The sequence below is a fragment of the Serinus canaria genome, chromosome 21 (assembly GCF_022539315.1).
Source record: "Serinus canaria isolate serCan28SL12 chromosome 21, serCan2020, whole genome shotgun sequence".
In the NCBI taxonomy this organism is placed as follows: domain Eukaryota; kingdom Metazoa; phylum Chordata; class Aves; order Passeriformes; family Fringillidae; genus Serinus; species Serinus canaria.
In genome coordinates, this window is record NC_066334.1 from 1,130,675 (window position 1) to 1,149,366 (window position 18,692).

The following is an 18,692-nucleotide window of genomic DNA, read 5'->3' on the forward strand; positions in this document are numbered from 1 at the left end:
AAAATACATAGTTCAAATTAAAACTTGGGGCTGGATAAAATGATTCAAATTTGGGAAGAAAGAAAGATATCCTGTTTTCACTAAGCTGTTTTGACCTGACTGATGAATGCAGTCCGGCAAGGGAGGAGGTGGAAAACAAGGACATGCTGGAGCAATGGTCCTGGATGGTATCATGCTCTGACAATCTTAATGCTGCTCTGGCACTGGAGCTATTTTATTTCACAAGTCCTTTGCTCCGGGCGAGCTCCTCAGTGTCTGTTGACTCTGGGCACAGCTCAACACGTTCCTCCAGAGCACAGGATCCACAGAGCAGTGCCCAGGAGAGGTGGGGATGCAGGGCTGCAGCAGCACCCACACCTCAGGCCTGGAAGATAAGGAGCTTCTCAAGCCCTCTCAACTCCAGCTTAGCCCTCAATCCATCCCCTTCCTTTCCTGGCACGGTTTGAAAAACAACTATCGCACAACTTGTTTTCCTTTCTCCTATTTGCTGTGCAAAATAGGAGGAGTTGCTCTGTCACTTTCCCATCTATTAGCACTCACCATGCAGCAAAACAGGCTCTCAGTACAGGGAAGCTCTGCATCAACCTACGCCATTCCCCTTCCCTCTGGAGACACGCACTCACTCCTCGTGCTACATGGACAGCACACAAGTGTGGGAGAAAGAAAAGAGGTCCTTGAGAGTCATCTCTATAGCTAGAAATGGTGCTGAGTAAAGCAGTGCAGACAAGCTTCTGAGCCAGGGGAAGAGCAGCAGAATGTGCCAACAAGGCAGCTCAAGGACTGGGGTGGATGTAAAGAAGGGAGTGCATGGAGCAGTGTCTTGCCAAGGCAATGAAGAGCTTTAAGTAGTTGTGACCCATTGCCAGACACTGAAACCTCTTTGCTCTCCCACAGAGGAGGGGTGCAAAAACAATCAGCCTAAAGGGTAAGCTGAGAGCCAGATGGCACGAGAATGTGTTTAACTCACCCACTGTCCTGGGAAGTTTCAAACAGAGGTCATTCCATGACCCAAAGCTACAAGAGACAGCAGGGCCTTGCTGCATCCGTCACACAGTTTGGATTCTGCCTCTTCTGAGAGGACAAAATTCCAATTTTAAAGGGCAACTGCAGAAACAGGACATAGGAGTATTTATATTCCTCTCCAAACACCGACACAAGCAGCAGGGGTCTAGTGGGTGATTTATGAGGTGGGAATGCTTCTTTGAACTGGATGGTGGATGGGGGTTGCTCTCAGGAGTGGGGAGGGACAGACGACGGCTGGCTTTGCTGAGGAGCTCTCTCAGCGGCCCAGGTGGTCCCAGCTGCTGGCTACTCCAAATGAAGTTCTCTCCTTCCATTCCCCCTCTCTCTCACTCACATACAAAGTCAACACACCAGAGAAGGCCATTTTTCTTTTATTTATTTCCCAGAAGAGCTCTTCCTTGCACTTTTCAGACACCATACAAAACAAGCAACAGAGCTTTGTTTCATAGACAGAAACAGTTTGTTGGAGTATAAAGAGTTACTGGTGACCGTTACTGAAGAATGTTGGCTTATTCCAGGGGCACTTCAGTATTCCTGAGGAATAATCATTGATTTCTCCTTCCTTCCCACTGGGATAGTCTTAGCCATTAGTCACTGTTCCTGTAAAGCAAGAAGGCTTATATTATTAAAAAGCCATTTGGGTTCCTTACATGGAAGGTGCTGCAGGATGTAAAGCAAGTCACGGAGCTCTGCAACACTTGCAGAGGGTAAAGGAGCATTTTCATCCTTTGCTAAAGCAAGAGGTTGTATATGGAGGAATTAAGCAGCTGTTTTCATGCATAACCCTCCATTCTGATAAACTGGGTACTTCAAAAAACCTCACATTATTGGTCAAGTTAACTATTCACAGGCTGAAGAGAAATCAGACTGAAATCAAAGCCACAAAGAACAAGAGGAAAGGCTGCAGCTGTCTTCTTGTGTTCTTGCACATCAATATAAATCCACATTCCTATCAAAGTACAGGATTGTGAGGTTTGGGTGATAATGCAGGCTAAATAACCTGAAAACTAGGATATTTTCCATTTTGCAAGGAAATCTAGGCTGTGTAATTCACAGCCATAGCATTCTAAGCCTTGAAATAATTGTGACACGTTGATTTTAAATTCTGCTGAAGTCACAGTGAAAACCACTTGATCAAATTACTTAAAAAGCCTCAGAATATTCTGACCACAAATTAGAACTCTGCTGCACTTTAAGTATTCTTTTGGTCTAGATGAATGGCTCCTGCACTGGGATTGGGGTTTCATGGTGGAATTTCTAACCCAAAGGATGGGCAGTGTGATGACCCAAGTTACAGCCACAACAGCTCCAAAGTCACTGTGACACCTCCTGATTATTCAGTATCTTCAAGGTCCTCTGTCCTCTCTCATTCTGACTCAGGACTCAGAATTGAGAACTTGATCCTGAAGAATCAACAATCCCAACTGGGTAAAGACCTGAGTAACCTGGTCTGACCTCACAGCTAACCCCCATGACCTCCCTGAAGTCCTTTCCAACTCAAGTTCTCATGTGATCCTGTGAACTTGACAGGCTCAGAAAGCTAGAAATAATTTTGTCCAAATTCATCCATGTTACATTTCCCTCTAATAAAGGCAATTTTCTTGCAGATTCTATCATTTTGACAAGTAAGCATTTGAACAGAACTCAGTTTTGTACAGGAAACCCTACAAAGTTTAGTTATAGCAAATTTTTTTAGGGAAAAAGATGAGTGATAATGCAACAGCATCTTCCTAACATGTTCCTAACCAAGAGAAATGAAATAATTTTGTTGTAATAACCCTGGAGCCATTACCCATGACATGACATTTGGGAGGGAATTAATGACATTAACCATTAGATGGCTTCATCCCTGTTTTCTCTCTCTCAGCCTCTTTGTGCCAGAGAAAGTCATGGAGACAGTGCACTGGAAACTATTTGTGTTGTGCCATGCAGGAATCTGAAGTGTCCTTCCAGTTACCTCATGCTTCCAAGGACCACCCTGCTCCAGATTAGTCCTTAGTCCAAAGAAAATCCCTTCCTAGGGTGACCAGACACTGTTTTCTGCTGCCCAACATCCCTAGGAACAAGCATCCTTGAATGAAAAATGCTCTCTCAGAACATGTGAGCAGTGCATTTATCACTCACATGAAGCCACAGACATGTCACTCCGGCTTTTTTTTGGAGACATAAACTGGAGAACACCCTCAGGATGGTGTGGATTACTAACACATTTTAATGTTAACACATCCAGCCAGAAGAGCCACAGATTTTTATTTCTGGGCAGTAGCTGGCAATGCTGATCTGCTGCATCCAAGTCAGTTTCTCTATATTGCTCTCCAAAGGTTTCATTTGTTGGAGAATCTTGTTACTATTTCCCTTTGACAGGCAGCTGGAGAGAATATTTGTAAGCAGGTATGTCTGGTGGGGCTGCAGAAGGCTGGCAAAAGCTCATCTGCCAGTCATCAAGGAGAACTGGGCTCAACTTGCAGCTCTACAAGCACCAGGAGAAGCCTGGAATTGCCTGCAGGCCCCTGCAGCAGGCAGAGGAGCCATACAGGAGGGATTTCTGCACTCTGAGTCCTGCATGAGAAGCTCCTGGCAGAATATTTTACCTCAGTACTTTCTGAAGTGCTAAAGTAACTGTAAATGTGTCCTGGTGATGCTCCTCCACCAGTGGCACTGAAACCATTTAACCAGGCCATGGCTCTGTGGATCCAAAACACACACATACACACTCCTGTTTCCAGGTGCCACAGTGATAAATTACCATGAGAACAGCCCCAGCTCTGACACACGAAGAAATTAAGAAAACACTAATGGAGTCAGTTTGTGACTGCACAAATGGTTCCTACTAATTAATCCATTCTTAAAAATTTTACTTCAGCATGGTAAAATATTTTAAAACATTTTCCTTCAGTGTTAATAATACTGAACTCATTGAAATTATCCTCTTCAAAACTGCTTACAGGGTACAACTACTACATTACTATGCAGACAAAAAAGCCACAAAACTTACAAGTGATCAGTGTCTTCATATTGAAAAAAAAAACCCATAACCCAACAGAAGATCAAAGATCTCCTTCCACAGGCAGATCTACCTGATGTGCCTGATGTGACTCTCAGTTTCTTCCCAGCTCATCTCTTTTAAAGTCTGAAGAACCTTAATACTAATTTTGTTTTTCTGCTTTTCTGACATGTACTTTTATTGTGCTTTCAGGTTGTGGGAAAAGCTACCTGCAGGATCTGTTAAACTAATTCCATGTATTCAGTCTAGTAAATTTACTGTTAAACACACCAGATACTGAAGAACAGGGGAACATTCCAGCTTTGGCAACACAAGTTTCTTCCTACTAGCACTCCTCTGGGAAAGGCAGAGGAATATCCACGGAAATGGATAATCTGACTTATAATAAAGCAGTTACCAACCAATGGCAGCTAGCATTGTGTGCTGGTTTTGCACAGCCTGGTTTTTGGTAGCAGAGGTTTTGCTCTCACAGAGGTGGCTTCTGTGAGAAGGTGCTGGAAGCTTCCACCATGTCCAGCAGAGCCAGTCCCTGATGGCTCTGAAGAGGGACATGCTGCTGGCCAAGGCCAGGCCAATGAGAGATGATGGGAATGCCTCTGTGATAACAGACTTAAGAAGAAAACCAAAACAAAGCTGCACAGCTTTTCTTCTAGCCAGAGAAGAGGAAGAGGTGAGAACATGTGAGGGAAACAACATGGAGACACCAAGGTCAGTAGAGAAACGGGGAGGAGGTTCTCCAGGTGCTGGAGCAAAGATTCCTCTGCAGCCATGGTGAGACCAGGCTGGAGCAGCTGTGCCCCTGCAGCCCCCATGGATCCCTGGGGGATGCAGAGATCCATCCCCAGTCCGTGGGGATCCCCAGGGCATGCAGAGATCCACCCCCAGCCAATGGGGATCCCTGGGGGATGCAAAGATCCACCCCCAGCCCGTGGGCATCCCCAGGGCATGCAGAGATCCACCCCCAGCCAATGCGGATCCCTGGAGGATGTAGAGATCCACCCCCAGCCAATGGGGGTCCCTGGGGGATGCAGAGATCCATCCCCAGCCAATGGGGATCCCTGGGGGATGCAGAGATCCACCCCCAGCCAATGGGGATCCCTGGGGGATGCAGAGATCCACCCCCAGCCCATGGGGATCCCTGGGGGATGCAGAGATCCACCCCCAGCCAATGGGGATCCCTGGGGGATGCAGAGATCCACCCCCAGCCCGTGGGGATCCCAAGGGATGCAGAGATGCAGCCCATGGCAGAGGTGCCCACACTGCAGTGGGTGGATGCCTGGAGGAGGCTGTGTTCCAGGGGAGGACCCCCTGGGGAGAGGGCCCTGCTTCCAGGCTGGAGCAGCCTGTCCTTGGAGGGCTGCACCCCGTGGAATAGTGACCCACGCTGCAGCAGTGTTGGGAGGACTGCTGCTCATGAGAATGGACCCATGCTGGAGAGGTTCAGGGAGAACTGTCTCCCGTGGGAGGGACCCCAGGGTCTCAGAGGAGAAGGATTCCTCTCCCAGAGCAAGGGAAAAAAACCTCAGGTGATGAACTGACCAAGATCCCCACGCTCCTGTCCCCCTGCGCTGTGGGTGGGAAGGAGAGAGGGGCTGCGGGTAAAAGGTGTTTCAAGGCCTTATTTTGCTTCTCATTATCCTCCTCTAATTTTGTTAGTAATAAATTCACTTTGCAACAGTAAGTTGAACTTGTTTTGCCCTTGAAGTGTTTTTCTCCCAGTCCTTATCTAAACTCATGAACCTTTTGATAATTTTTTCCTCTCCTCTGCCCAGCTGTGACAGGGGAGGGTAATCCAGGCTTTCCGGGCATTGGGCCAGTGCCAAACCAGGCATGTTGATACTTACTTTTACAAATTTACCATGGAGAAGATATGGAGACTGGAAGTCGTGTTGACAATTGGAATAAGCCATTCCTAACCCCATCCCTGATCCAAATGCAATAGGCCATGTCTTTCCTGTGGAAGAGGCAAGCAGAGAGGAAAATGTAAAGTCAAGGAAAGCTGTTTGTTATATATTGTTCTATAAGCACCAAGAAAAAACAAATTACTAGAAGATGCATTCCAGGTATTTTCAAGTCCCAAAATCCTCCAAACCAGCCCACTACAAAAGAAGAGGAACAGTAAGATGTGTTTAGAATTTAACAGAGAGCAATGTCTAAATTCAAGGTATTACTGAAACTGATTGTTTTAAAGCACAGCTGAACAACTAAGATCAGTTTTAAAGCCCTGGTGAGGCTGGCATAAACTGATGTCTAGACACATGGCTCCAGTGATTTGGCTCAGGTTCTCCTGCCATTCCAGGATTTGAGCTGAGCACAGGAGGAGCTCAGGGAGGTGCCATGGATAACAACCTTGTTACACAACAGCTAGAAGTTTTGGGAACTCCATTTCAATGGAAAAGACAGGCCAAAGAATGGAAGAATTGGTCTAACAAGCTGATTAACTTCTACGTGCCTCAAAGGCTTCTAGCTGTACCTACAACAGATGAACAGTGGGAAGTCAGGCAGCCAAGATTAATGCAGTGTACTTACTTTTGAAGAAGATGACTGAGAAAACAATTCCTAGTCCAAATCCAGCACCTGTAAGAAGAAATGCAGCAGGTAAGGACAAAGATAAAGCAAAGTCACGGAAAATGATTTAGTTCTTTACAGTTAAGTTTTTATTCCAACTCAGGAATATCAGACTATGGCTATCCAGCTACATGTTATTTCAGCACACCCAACCAGAGAGTTCTTACATAACAAATCTGAAAAAACCAATTCTTGTTTTCTTAAGTAACTGTAAGCAGCTAATTCACATTAGAATCCCAACATATGTAATAAGTACATTATCAGAAATATCTGGGGAAAAAAACAGACTGTCATCCTAGAGAAAGTTCCTGAATTTCTGTCACCATCTACAATGTGGAATTAAAATGTATTTGGCTCATTATCAGCAAATGAGAAACACTTTAAATGAAAACTTATTGTGTCCCTGAGCTTCAGATTCTGCAGATGAATATTTCATTGTATTTCGTTTATCTCACTACTTTAAGTGCTTCAATGTGTGTCCCGAGGGCAGCAGAACTTTGAAGCTTTGTGTTACCCTATACCTTACAAAGAAAGCTCCAGGCTGCTTATCTTTCACATCCCCAACATTCATTATGGAGCATACTTAAATGCATTAGGAATGAATGACTTTTCACATCCTTATATTATACACAGAAATAACTGCAGCAGTTGAACCAAAATTATTCAGTGCCACTAAAAAAACTCGGCACATTTAAAAATAATCTTTTGCTTTCCTTGGAAGGTGAGCTAATGATTTTGTGTAAGATGTCAGGCAAGTCTGCAAAACTCCTCTCAGGACCCAATAAATATCATAGTGAAAACTTGCAGCTGAGTGGGCAAATTCTACCTTTAATTATGTCCACTGAAGAGAAGAATTTTAGATAAGGCACGGAGGTACAAAAATTTGAAAAAGGAAAAAAAAATCAGTCATGCACATCCTCATTAAAAAAACAAACCAACAGCTTGAGGTTTATTTTGCAGCAAACACATCCTGTTATATGTTTCAACTCTGTCCTTTCAATACAAGAAATTAAATATTATTAGTTTGATAATTAAAATATATCCTTTTGTTATATTCCTGAAAGCACATGGTCCTGTTGAATGCATTAGTAAGTGGGTTGAGTACAGAACAATGCCAAGGAATCCTGTACTCTGGTGGCATATAGGAAGCTGTTTCTCTTTTTCAAAGTTTCCTTGTGTTCTTCAAAATTTTTTCCTTGTAAAAGGTACATTGATAGTTTCTATTGAAGAACAGATTACTCAAAGAATATTTGACATCCTCAGTACATTAGGATGCACCACCCTGTACCCTAACTAAGCATCCCATAGTTTTTGTTGATGATAAGCTCCTGAGTATTAGGACAGAGGTAAGCAAACATGATGTGAGCAAAGCGTCCCAAGTTCACTCTCTGTTACCACTTTACTCTCAGTATTTACTGAGAGCTGGAAAAGGGTTTGAAAACCCTTTTCATTTTACTACAGATTTTCAGTTGTGCCAGAGGTAACTGCTTTACCAGGTCATTACAACTTTGGAGTAGGCTTACAAAACATGCAGGAAGAGCTTTGACCGCCCGCCAAGCAATCCTGACATAACTCCCCCAGACATTTCAGAGCCTGAGCGCTACACTGAAGGTCAGGCTTTCACCCTAATCATTTGCACAGCTAAGGGAAAGTCTGGGATCCTCAGGTGTCTGCTCAGGGCCTCAGGGTTTTGTGCCTTTCAGACAGTAAGAGATGCTCCTTGGAGCAGCTCCTTCAGACCCATGCACTGAGCAATGTTCACCCACAGCCTGGAAGAGACATCAGGCCTCCCTCAGAGGCACAGCTCACCCCTCTAACCCCCCAGCCCCCTCCCAGCAGAGCCTTCCTGCCCTACCTTTGCTGCAGTCCAGCTGGTGCTGGCTCTCCCAGTGCTTATGCCATCAAGGATAATTGCTATCTGCCAGGATCCATCCCGTTTGGCGCCCTGGCCTGGATCCTCTGCCAGCCCGTACTCAGCTGGTTTGCTTTGGGCTGTTCAGAGCTGATGAGGATTTGCTGGGGGGATTCTCCCTGCTCAGACAGCACCAGGACTGTCTGAAGTGCCCAGCTCAGCAGCCCTGCCATGAGGGAGCAATCCTGGTCCTACACTTCCTGTCCCTGGGAAGATCCCCTCTGCCAATCCAAACAGTTTAGCTAATCAATGAGAAACGATTTACAGGATGACAAATCCTACATCATCTCCATGCATAGCCTGGGCAGTTTCTAATGTCACCACATTTTCCATGTAACCAGTCAAACCCACATTCTTCTCACCAGCCTGGTGGTGAAGTGCTTCCTGTCTTGTCTTAACACAACGCTGCACTAAGAAAGCAGCTATAATTAATACAGTTTCTTTCCATTTTACTTCCAGAAATTATCTTTTTCTCGTATTCTCTTCACCTCCTTCAGATGTTCTCTGACATTACAGCCCCTCTGTAAGGGCTGCACTCACACGCCATCAATGCTGCTTCCTGTTGGCCATGGGGGAAGCTACAGGATACACTTAAAAGGTGAAGAATTTATTATTTATGTCAACTGCGATTCAGACTAAGTCTAAAACACAAACTAGACCTTCCCCCACACCAACACCGCTGTTAAACAGATGTGGTCCAGCATGACTGGCTTAGGAAAAACTACCCTGTCTTAAGAAAGCTTTTTCTGAAGCAGCTCATTTGAAGGGATTGCTCTTCATGCAAATGCATTTTTGTGCAATTTTAGAGACTATCGCTGTACTCTATTCCAGGTGTAAGGAGTCTGCAGCAACAATGAGTACCAAAAAATGATGGGAAGATAGCTAAACCTTGCTTTAAGTAATGAAAATGCTACAGAGATGTGGAGGAGGAGATCTGACAGCAAATGGGTTCTGGCCTTCTGTGCAAGAAGGCAGCTTGAGAAACAAAGCCAAAAAAGCACCTTAGCTTTCCTCATCTCACAGGCAGCTTGGGTCACCTCTCTCCTGACTGAGGCACAGCCTGTGCCCAAAGCCACTGTGATCACAATGCCCTGTCCACCAGGAACACCAGCTCTGCCCCTCACACCAGCCACTGCATGTACAGCGTTTGCTCTTTTCTACTTGGGTTGAACAGTTAGGAGCTGGTTTTAACTTAAAACCAGAGCTTCCAGCTACATTTAATTCCTTAGCCCGCCTGGTTAAGAACCTCTTTCTGTGCGAAGTTTGTCACTCATCTTCATTCCACTAGAAAGTATTTGTGGTTATGTGGTCATTTCCTGTGTCTCCAAGACCAAGGGGGAGCAAAACCATCTTGCCTCGGGAGCAAAGTAATGCATTTCACTTTAATTCTATATAAAGTTACACCAGAGATAAACAATGGCAGAGCTGATGATGAGTTTTACAGGTTTAAGTTCTCACATGCTCCATTTCCTCTTAAAGAGGCAACATGTCGCTTCAAAGAGCCTCCCACCTGACCAGGGGACGCTCCAGCTGTTCCTCCTAAAGATCAGCACCTCTAGGCCAGGCTTTAACTTCATAACAATAAAACATGAAAGGTTTATCTTACAATAAAAACAAACGAACATGGAAAAGCAAAAGGCTTGATCCACGCCAGGCACATTTTCCCTCCCTTTCTTGCCTGACAGACTCTTTGGAGGAAAAGGCCACAGGAAAGAGTACAACCCATTTTTCACCTTCTCTGACAGTTTAAAATGTTTAACTAGAAAAACAGCCTCTTCCACCCTACATTCATCACTCCAGCCTAAACTCATTTACAGTGTCAACAGGGGACAGGACACTTGTGTGGACACCTCAGCCCTGCTCCCCACTATGCAGCATAGCCACACGGAATTGGCATTAGGCAGCAAGCCCAGGCACCAAAACTTTTTCTTTCTCCTTTTTTGGCTCCTACACCTTCCAAGAAAAACCTCCCGGTACCTCCAATCAATCTAACACGCAGGAGAGCACACGCTGTATACCAACAGGACATCATAAAAGTGTCTCGGAGAGAAACACAAATCTTCAGGATGGGCTCCTGCCCCGTAAGAACATCTGGGAAAAGCTTTTTCTATAAATTTAATCAGCAGTCACTCCAACAGTGATACTACACTGCTCTTCCCTAGGCTACCCAAGTAGCTGCAGGCTGAGGCAGCTATGAGCACAGCCACACCTAGATGTACTTTGCCTCAATGGCTTGAAACTTAAAATAGAAGGATTAAAATATGCTCAGTGACATCTGGCAGATGTGCTGCTGTTACTATAGCAGCTGGAAGGTTTTCAATTACTTAATCCCAAAATGAAAACTGTTCTTTTCCTTTGCCATTCCACACACACTAATACAAAACTGAGAGCTTCAGCCTCCAATCCCAATCTGACAAGATACATAAAGAATTGCTTCGTAAAAATGTGGAGGGAAGTTGCCTTCATACACCAGGGCCTTCACAAGGCAGCACTTAGCACCAGTTAGAAATCCGAGACCATGAAATCACTTATTTACGGAGAGAATTAATTTTAAACAGACTCTTTGCAAGGTCTTAGTGGCAGGAATCAGATTTTCTTCAAACACCAACTTTGAAGCTTTCATTCCCATCTCCCCTGTGGTGTGGACTGTTTGCAGAGTAGACAGAAAAATGAGCATGGACACTAGAAGAAAACACAGTGAAATTATATACCAAGTACCCAAGAAAGAAGCAGAAAAAAAGAGTTTTCTTTTATACTAGCATCTGACCACAGTAACAGAGAAAAATTGGAATAACAAAATATTAATATCCAAATATCATTATAATCAAAAATCCCAACATGCTTTCAGGGGTTGCTTTCACCCCTGAGCACTCAGGGTCAGGTCAAGTGCTGCTCAAAGGTAAACCCTGGGTAAACACCAGCACTGCTGCAGAGGCACAGGCAGCAGCACCAAGGGTCTGTGATGCCCCAAGGAACCACAGTGACACTGCACCAGAAACCCCAGCCTCACCCCACAGTGACACTGCACCAGAAACCCCAGCCTCACCCCACAGTGACACTGCACCAGAAACCCCAGCCTCACCCCACAGTGACACTGCACCAGAAACCCCAGCCTCACCCCACAGTGACACTGCACCAGAAACCCCAGCCTCACCCCACAGTGACACTGCACCAGAAACCCCAGCCTCACACCACAGACTGGTGAATCAACTGTGAGTCCTGAGGGCACAAACGTTTTCTCCCTCCTTTAAAAGGGGAAAGGGACAGGACTGGAAGCTGCTCTAAGATCACTCTGTGCAACTTCCCTGTGAAGGTGGGGAGGCCCTGGCACAGATTTCCCAGAGAAGCTGGAACTGCCCCATCCCTGGAAGTGTCCAGGGCCAAGTTGGACTGGATGAGCTTTAGATGCCTCCCACCCCAAACCATTCTGGGATTCTGTGATCAGTGATGCGCCAAGCTTTTAGACAAATCAGGGCTGCGCTTGCTTTAGAAGCTCCTGGATAAGAAATCAGCAATATTCTCATAACACAGAAAATGCCCCTCTGACAGGAAACTTTACCTTGTCTTACTGCAATTACATGTTCTGCTAATAAAACCAGTAACATTGCTGAAAAGAAGGATTTAGCAGGAGTAAACACCACTCTCAGGGCTTTTGCAGCCCAGCTGTGAGGGTTGGCAATGCTGCTGCTTCACACCCACCCAGTACAGGCTGGCCAGTACTGACGTCTGCTGGTCCAGCTCAGAAACAGAGGCAACCGAGAGCAGGAAGAGTTTCAGGGGTGTCTCACTGACAGGAGTGAAGAGAAAAGGAACCTGATCTTTCTCAAACCTCTTGCTATCCATTTATTATCACCAGGGATGTGCCAGCAGCCCTGAAAGGATTTTCTCAGAAAACTGTTTCTGATATAAAAAAACAACAAAGTCTTGTTCCCACCTACTGCTGTAAGTTCTCAAGGACCAAACTTCAGGATATCACTTGGCTACAGTCCCTTTCCCCTGGGCACTGCCACTGCATGCCACCTCCAAAAAAGGGAGAGCTGGCACCTTATCAATGCACTAATGCAGAGGGTCAGGAAGTCGGGGCGTTTTGGGCTCATTTCCCATGGAGCAGAGCTCAGGAGGTCTGGCCTTTGCAGAGGCTGCAGATGGATTGTCACAGCTCTGCTCTCAGGTTCTCTTGCTCCAAGGGCCACCAAGAGCAGGCTGGCACAGCTGGTGGGGGACACCCCAGGAGGGCACAGCTCCCTGACTCAACCAGAGCCAACCAAGGGAACAGCAGGGCACAATGCACTTGGGAGGAGACCTGGATTCCTCAAGAGTTTCCTGTCTTTTTCTTCCAACAGAAGATAATTCCCCCTTAATTTGTAAATGGACATTGTATTCTGAGCTCTGCTAACATCATTACTAAAAATTGCTATTAGATTTTGGACTAAAAGTCTATTCTCAGAACAGTACTGCCCTCCTCTTCCAAGGAAAACATTTTTTATTGTCTGTACTGCCTCCCTGCACAGCCTGAGCCATGAGCAGTTCATATTTACACTGCTTGGTCTGCTGCAAGACACAACTGGTAGAGCTGGATCTTCTGTAAGACCAGGAAAAATAACTTGGGGTTCCAACAAAGCTCACACAACAATACAGCTGTGTGCTCACATAATATCCATGTTCTCCAGCACTTAAAAAAAAAAAAGAACCCCAAAGGAGTTTGGAACAAGCCTTCTGGCCTGGTAGCCAAGACTGGATGGCCATGATACAACTGCCAAGCAAAAAAACACTTCAAAACAGGAATTTCAGGATTTTTGTATATTTAGACAAAGTCTAATCCAGTTTTCACAAAGTGTAATCAAGTTTTATCATTATATAGACTGACTTTATCCTACTCATAACCATGTGAAGGATTATTTAAAAATACTGACATTGCAATCCATACAATGATTCTTTCTGAAATATCCAATCTGTGGAATGACACAAACAATACAATTTCATCCTTGCCATTAAGAGAACAGCTATTCAAGCAGACCAGATGATGAAAGGCAGAAGAAAGCATGTTAACTGTTGCAGAATTCCAAGTGCCCTTTTCTTTAAAAAAAACTCTTATTATATGGAAATTAGAAGCATTTTATTTTCAGATGTCAAAACAGAGGATTAGAGGAAAATGAAATCACTACACTGGGTTATTTACAAGCTTCCAGGCTGAATTTTGGTCAATCACAGACATACATCAAAACATTTCTCTCCTGAAAAAAAAAAATTAACTTCAACACAGCAGCTTCACACACGCAAGTCAAGAAGCAAACAGCTTCCCTAGAATTACCTTCCAGTATCAGGAAAATTACAGCCTTCAACTCAATTAAAACAACAACAGCTTCAAAACAAACCAAGGCATGAGGGCACATAAACCTCCCTCTCTTCCACACTGCTCTTTATTGTTTCTGTCCCCTGGAAACAGCACATAATAATAATTTGTCCAAAATTACAGCCTTTCAACAAAAAAAAAACACCTCTGTCAATCTTCTGTAAGTAATTGTCCTTCCAAATAAACAGCCATGAACTATCAATCAGTTAAACAAACAAACCAACCCTTTGAACAGGGTTTGGAGCCTGCAGGGTGGAGGAAGACCACAGCAGTGTTTACTTCATCAGCCCTCCTCTGCAGAACTCTGCTGATGAAAGGGAAGAAATGGCTGTGAAGGCTTGTGAGGACACAGGAACTGAGGAAGGTCTGCAAGCGGGGAAGGAAAAGAAAACCAGGCTAGTTCAAGTCTCTGTTCCCAGCCGCCAAACAAACAGGTTTTCTGTAAGAAAGTAAACAGTAGCTTTTCTGCATGAAAATCAGTATCAGAATGGAAAAAGGAACAGAAAGTTAAATTATTTAAATGAATGGGTAAAAAGCCTCGAGGATGGTGCAAAGCCAGAGCCACCAGGACTTGGATTGTCTGTCAGAAACCCCCTGGTCGGCTAAGAAAGCACAAGCCAGTCCTCTGCACACAAACACGGAGCTCACAACTACCTCCGGAATGGAAGAAGAACAAAACCACCTGGATACAGCCTCATCATTAGCAAAACAAATAAATATCATGCTAATAAAAACGAGGTGACCACAAGCTCCTCATAACAATGGCTCAATGTTCTGAGCAGGCATAAAAAGGTTTACCTACTCTTTGAAATGAAATCCTGTCCTAACAACGCCTGACAACATCCTCTGTTTGGAACTAACAGGAAAAAGTTAATACCAAATTACAAGATCCACACAGGTAGTGACCAAGAGCTCAAAAGCATAATACAGCATTTCAAAAGATGCAACACAAGATAAATATTTATTCTGGAAGCTTTAGTGGCAGGAGATCAAGTTTTTTTCAGGAGCCTGGTCTCCAACTAAAACAGTATTGCACAACTACAAACAGAGCTAAGGACAAACCCTGACTTACACAGGGAATCCTGATGGGCTAAGGACAGGCAGCATAGCCCCAGCTGGAATTTAAACCACATTTTTGCTAATAAAGCCAGCCTGGGAGCTCTACCTCCCCTTCTCACCCTTTTCTGTTTCCCATGTCCCTCAGCCCTCAAACTAATCCACAGGAGTTATCTGTCCACAGCTCTCACAGACACTGGGAAATATGTTGTGCATGCACGGCTCCAGAAATTCAGTGCTTCCCTTTATTTAGAGAGTCTGGAATGGGAAAACACTGGGCTAATCACAATGTTTGTTTTTCCCCAGCCACTGGCTGGGAAGATCTCCCTGGCTGTAGCACTTAGGAAGGAGTGTTTAAGGAGTGTTTGGGAGGGAAATTGTGGCCACCAAAGGGAAAAGTCCGACAAAAAATACGTTTTCCAAGTCCTGTATCCCATGTAACAACTATATCCTCAAGTAAAAACATATATTTTCTTTCCAGTACAACAGCCACTCTTGATAATTTATATTGGAAACTCCAGCAAACTTTGCAGTAATATTACAAAACCAATCAACCTAACCACTCACAGTTTTAATGTCCCTGCAGAGAAAACAATCATTCCCACTGGGATACCACAGAAAAATGTGTGTTGTCAGCGCACAATTCATGCAGGAGGTTGCCAGCACAAATGCTTCAGCTACTGATCAACTGTAAAAGCACACAAACCAGAAAAGTGCCCTCACACAGGAAGAGAACCACATGTCCAAGCCCACCCCATTGGGTTTGGTGGGAAGATAAAGAGATGCAGCACAGGTGACCCTTTCGGGCAGCCTGATGGAAAACATGAATTTGACTGAGATCTCTCCTCAGCATCCTCATGAGGCCAACACTGGGAATCCTCAGACTAGAGCCCCAGTGCACAACGCAAAGCAGGTTCTCGTTGTTCTGTTACTCCTTCAGGCTGGAAGAAAACACCAAATCCAAACAAAGGCCCACAGCAGAGCCAGGAGTGCAGGTGACAGGCACCAAGCTGAGTGCTGCACACACCTGAAGGACAGGGCTGTCCAGAGGGACCCGGGCAAGCTCCAGGAGTGGCCCATGGGAATCCCAAGAAGTTTAACAAGAGCAGGTGCTGCACGTGGATCAGGACAGCCCCCAGGATCAATCCAGGCTGAGGGATGAAGAGATCAGGAGCAGCCCTAAAGAGAAAGACCTGGGGGTGCTGTGGGTGAAAGCTGGACACGACCCAGGCAGAAACTCCCCGTGCCCTGGGCTGATCCCCCAGCATGGGCTGCAGAAAGGGGGGGACTCTGCCCCACTCAGGTGGGGCCCCAGCTTCAGAGCTGCCTTCAGCCCTGGAAGGACCTGGAACTGCTGGAGAGAGTCCAGAGGAGGCAGCAGGAAGATCAGAGGGATGGAGCAGCTCTGCTGGGAGGAAAGGCTGAGAGAATTGAGATTGTTCAGCCTGAAAAAAAGAAGGTTTTGGGGTGACCTCATTGCAGCCTTCCAGTACCTGAAGGGAGCTGACAGGAAAGAGGGAAAGAAACTGTTTGCAAGAGCCTGGAGAGACAGGACAAGGGGGAATGGCTTCCCAATGACAGAGGCAGGATATGGTTGGATAATGCAAAAAAATTTTTCCCTGTGAGGCTGGTAAGGTCCTGTGAGGATTTTCCAGGGCAGCTGTGGCTGCTCCTGGATCCCTGCAGTCCAAGGCCAGGCTGGATGGGGCTGGGAGCAGCGTGGGATGGTGGAAGGTGCTCCTGCTATGGCAGAGGGTGGGACAAGATGAGTTGTAAGGTCCCTTCCAGCACAAACCACTCTGGGATTCTGTGAAATCAATCCTGTATCCTCTTCCTTCAGCCTCCAGGGCAGAGGATGTACAGGATTCTGACATGTACAGCTGCAGTGTGGAACGAGTTCCTGTTTATAATTTGGCATACTTAATATTTTATGATAAAGCAACCAATGCTATGGAAACATAAACATGTCCAGATATGTTTGTCAGACAAACCTGAGTAGAATTTCATAAGGAAAAACACTGCTCTGGAGCACTTGACACTTTTCAAAGGTCTGTTATAAACAATGGAAGTTTCAGTTTACTTAAAATTATTAAACATCTTTTCTAATGGAAAAGTATTAGGCAACTAAAACCCCCGAGTTCCTCATCAGCTTTCAAGCACAAGGCCCCTGCAGCCTCAAGAAATAAACATTCACATTTCCCAGATATTATTTATGGTTCTAAAAGAGACATCTGCACCAACATGGAATGACATGTTGTGTCAGACACTGCATTTCTTGCTCTACACACTGCATTTGAAGATTTGGGTTTGTAAACATATTTTGTGAAGCCACAAACTCTGCCTGGTGTCACTTTGCAGCCGGTCACAGGGTGAGCATGCTGCTGCCACCACCACCCCTAAAACTCACAGCACTCGGTGAAACCCCGGCAGTGCTTTGCTGCAGAAAACTGAGGCATGTGCGTAACTCTCACTTTAAGGGCAAATAAATACGGGGGGAAACCAACAGAACTGTTCCTCTGCTTGACGAAAAGGCAGAGCTACAGGGCTGGGACAGGGACGGCGCTTCTCAATGTCACACTCCACACGCTGTACTAAGTGACACGTGCCAAAGCCCTCAGCGTGTCACGCTGCCTATCGCCTTTAATAAACGCAGCCCCCTCGCACACGGAGCGCCGTGAGCAGCACTGCACAGACTGATTCCAAACCCACCGGCGCAGCAAAGCCGAAGGCGGCCGAGGTCGCGGCACGCCAGGAGCCGGTCGTGCCTGCCCGCCGCTCATTCATTCCGGCCGGGAGGCCACCCAGATTTCCTACGGAGCCCAGATTTCCCACGGAAACCTCTTACCTTCACCACAGGGAGTAGCCAGAGGTCAAACACGCCCGGACCGCGGTAAGCCGGGGCCGGGCCGGGACGCAGAGCAGGGAGCGGGCCCGGCAGGGGTCCGAGCCCGCGGCCAAGGTCACCTTGCCAGGCCCGGGGCCGCCGGCTCTACCCGACGCCGGGGACAGCCATGAGGGCGGGTCCTCCGGACATCCTGAGCCCCTCCCGGGCTCACAACCGCCGTAAGGCGAACCTGGGTCGGCGGGGGACGGTGGGCCCCGCGCCGCGGGGACACGCCGGCGGCCGCTCTCCCAGGTTCGGGGAGCCCGGGGGGACCACCACCGCTCTTCCCCGGGTCCTCCCGCTCCGCCGTGTCCCTCCCGCCCTTACCCAGCTTGACGGCGGAGTCTGCCACACACCGGTCCCACTTCCTGCCCAGGTCGCCCTCCGACGCCATCTTGCCCGTCCCCTCACCTCCTCCCCCGCGCAACTCTCGCGAGGCCTGGTGCTCCACCTATCGCCCGCACCGGCAGATCTCGCGGGATCTCGCTGCCATTGCCATGGTAACCAACTGGCGGGTGTCATGGCCGCCGCGCCCGACCTTGGGCTCGGCCCAAAATCCCTTTTTTCGCCTTAGGATCCGGCCCAAATGCCATTTCCCCTCATAAGACCGTGCTCGCCACGTCCCCATCCCGTCCCGGACTCCATCTCTCCGTCTAGAGCTCCCGCTGTGTCCTTGTTAGTCCTCGCCTCCCTCAGGCTATGGCAGCATCCCTCCCTCCTCGCAGGTGCCCGGGTTGGGCCCGCGCCCGCCGCCCCCCTGCCCGCAGGGCTCTCGCCTCATCCATGGTAAGAGCCAGGCTGTGCTGCAGGGCCGAGTTTCTCACTGCAGCGTTGGGTACAGCACTGGACACACACTCCCGTGTAGGTTTTCCCTGTCCTACATCCTGCACAG

General features: G+C 46.7%; 1 protein-coding gene across 1 annotated transcript; it reads right to left on the reverse strand.

Annotated features, from left to right (window-relative positions):
• Nucleotides 1-1,378: 1,378 nt before the first annotated feature.
• MICOS10 (mitochondrial contact site and cristae organizing system subunit 10) lies at nt 1,379-18,273 on the reverse strand. Its single transcript, XM_009099602.4, has 4 exons — nt 18,128-18,273; nt 6,557-6,604; nt 5,872-5,981; nt 1,379-1,623 (listed from the first exon to the last, which is right to left on the reverse strand). The coding sequence occupies exons 1-4, from the start codon at nt 18,192-18,194 to the stop codon at nt 1,615-1,617; spliced, it is 234 nt and encodes a 77-aa protein (XP_009097850.1). The 5' UTR covers nt 18,195-18,273; the 3' UTR covers nt 1,379-1,614.
• Nucleotides 18,274-18,692: the final 419 nt, after the last annotated feature.

Excerpts from the sequence above, each read along its gene's own strand:
- MICOS10 (XM_009099602.4), bottom strand. The coding sequence starts at position 18,194 with ATGGCGTCGGAGGGCGACCTGGGCAGGAAGTGGGACCGGTGTGTGGCA. Across the intron at positions 6,605-18,127 it reads AGACTCCGCCGTCAAGCTGG|GTGCTGGATTTGGACTAGGA; the intron begins GTAAGGGCGGGA and ends TTCTTCTTACAG. Across the intron at positions 5,982-6,556 it reads CTCAGTCATCTTCTTCAAAA|GAAAGACATGGCCTATTGCA; the intron begins GTAAGTACACTG and ends CCTCTTCCACAG.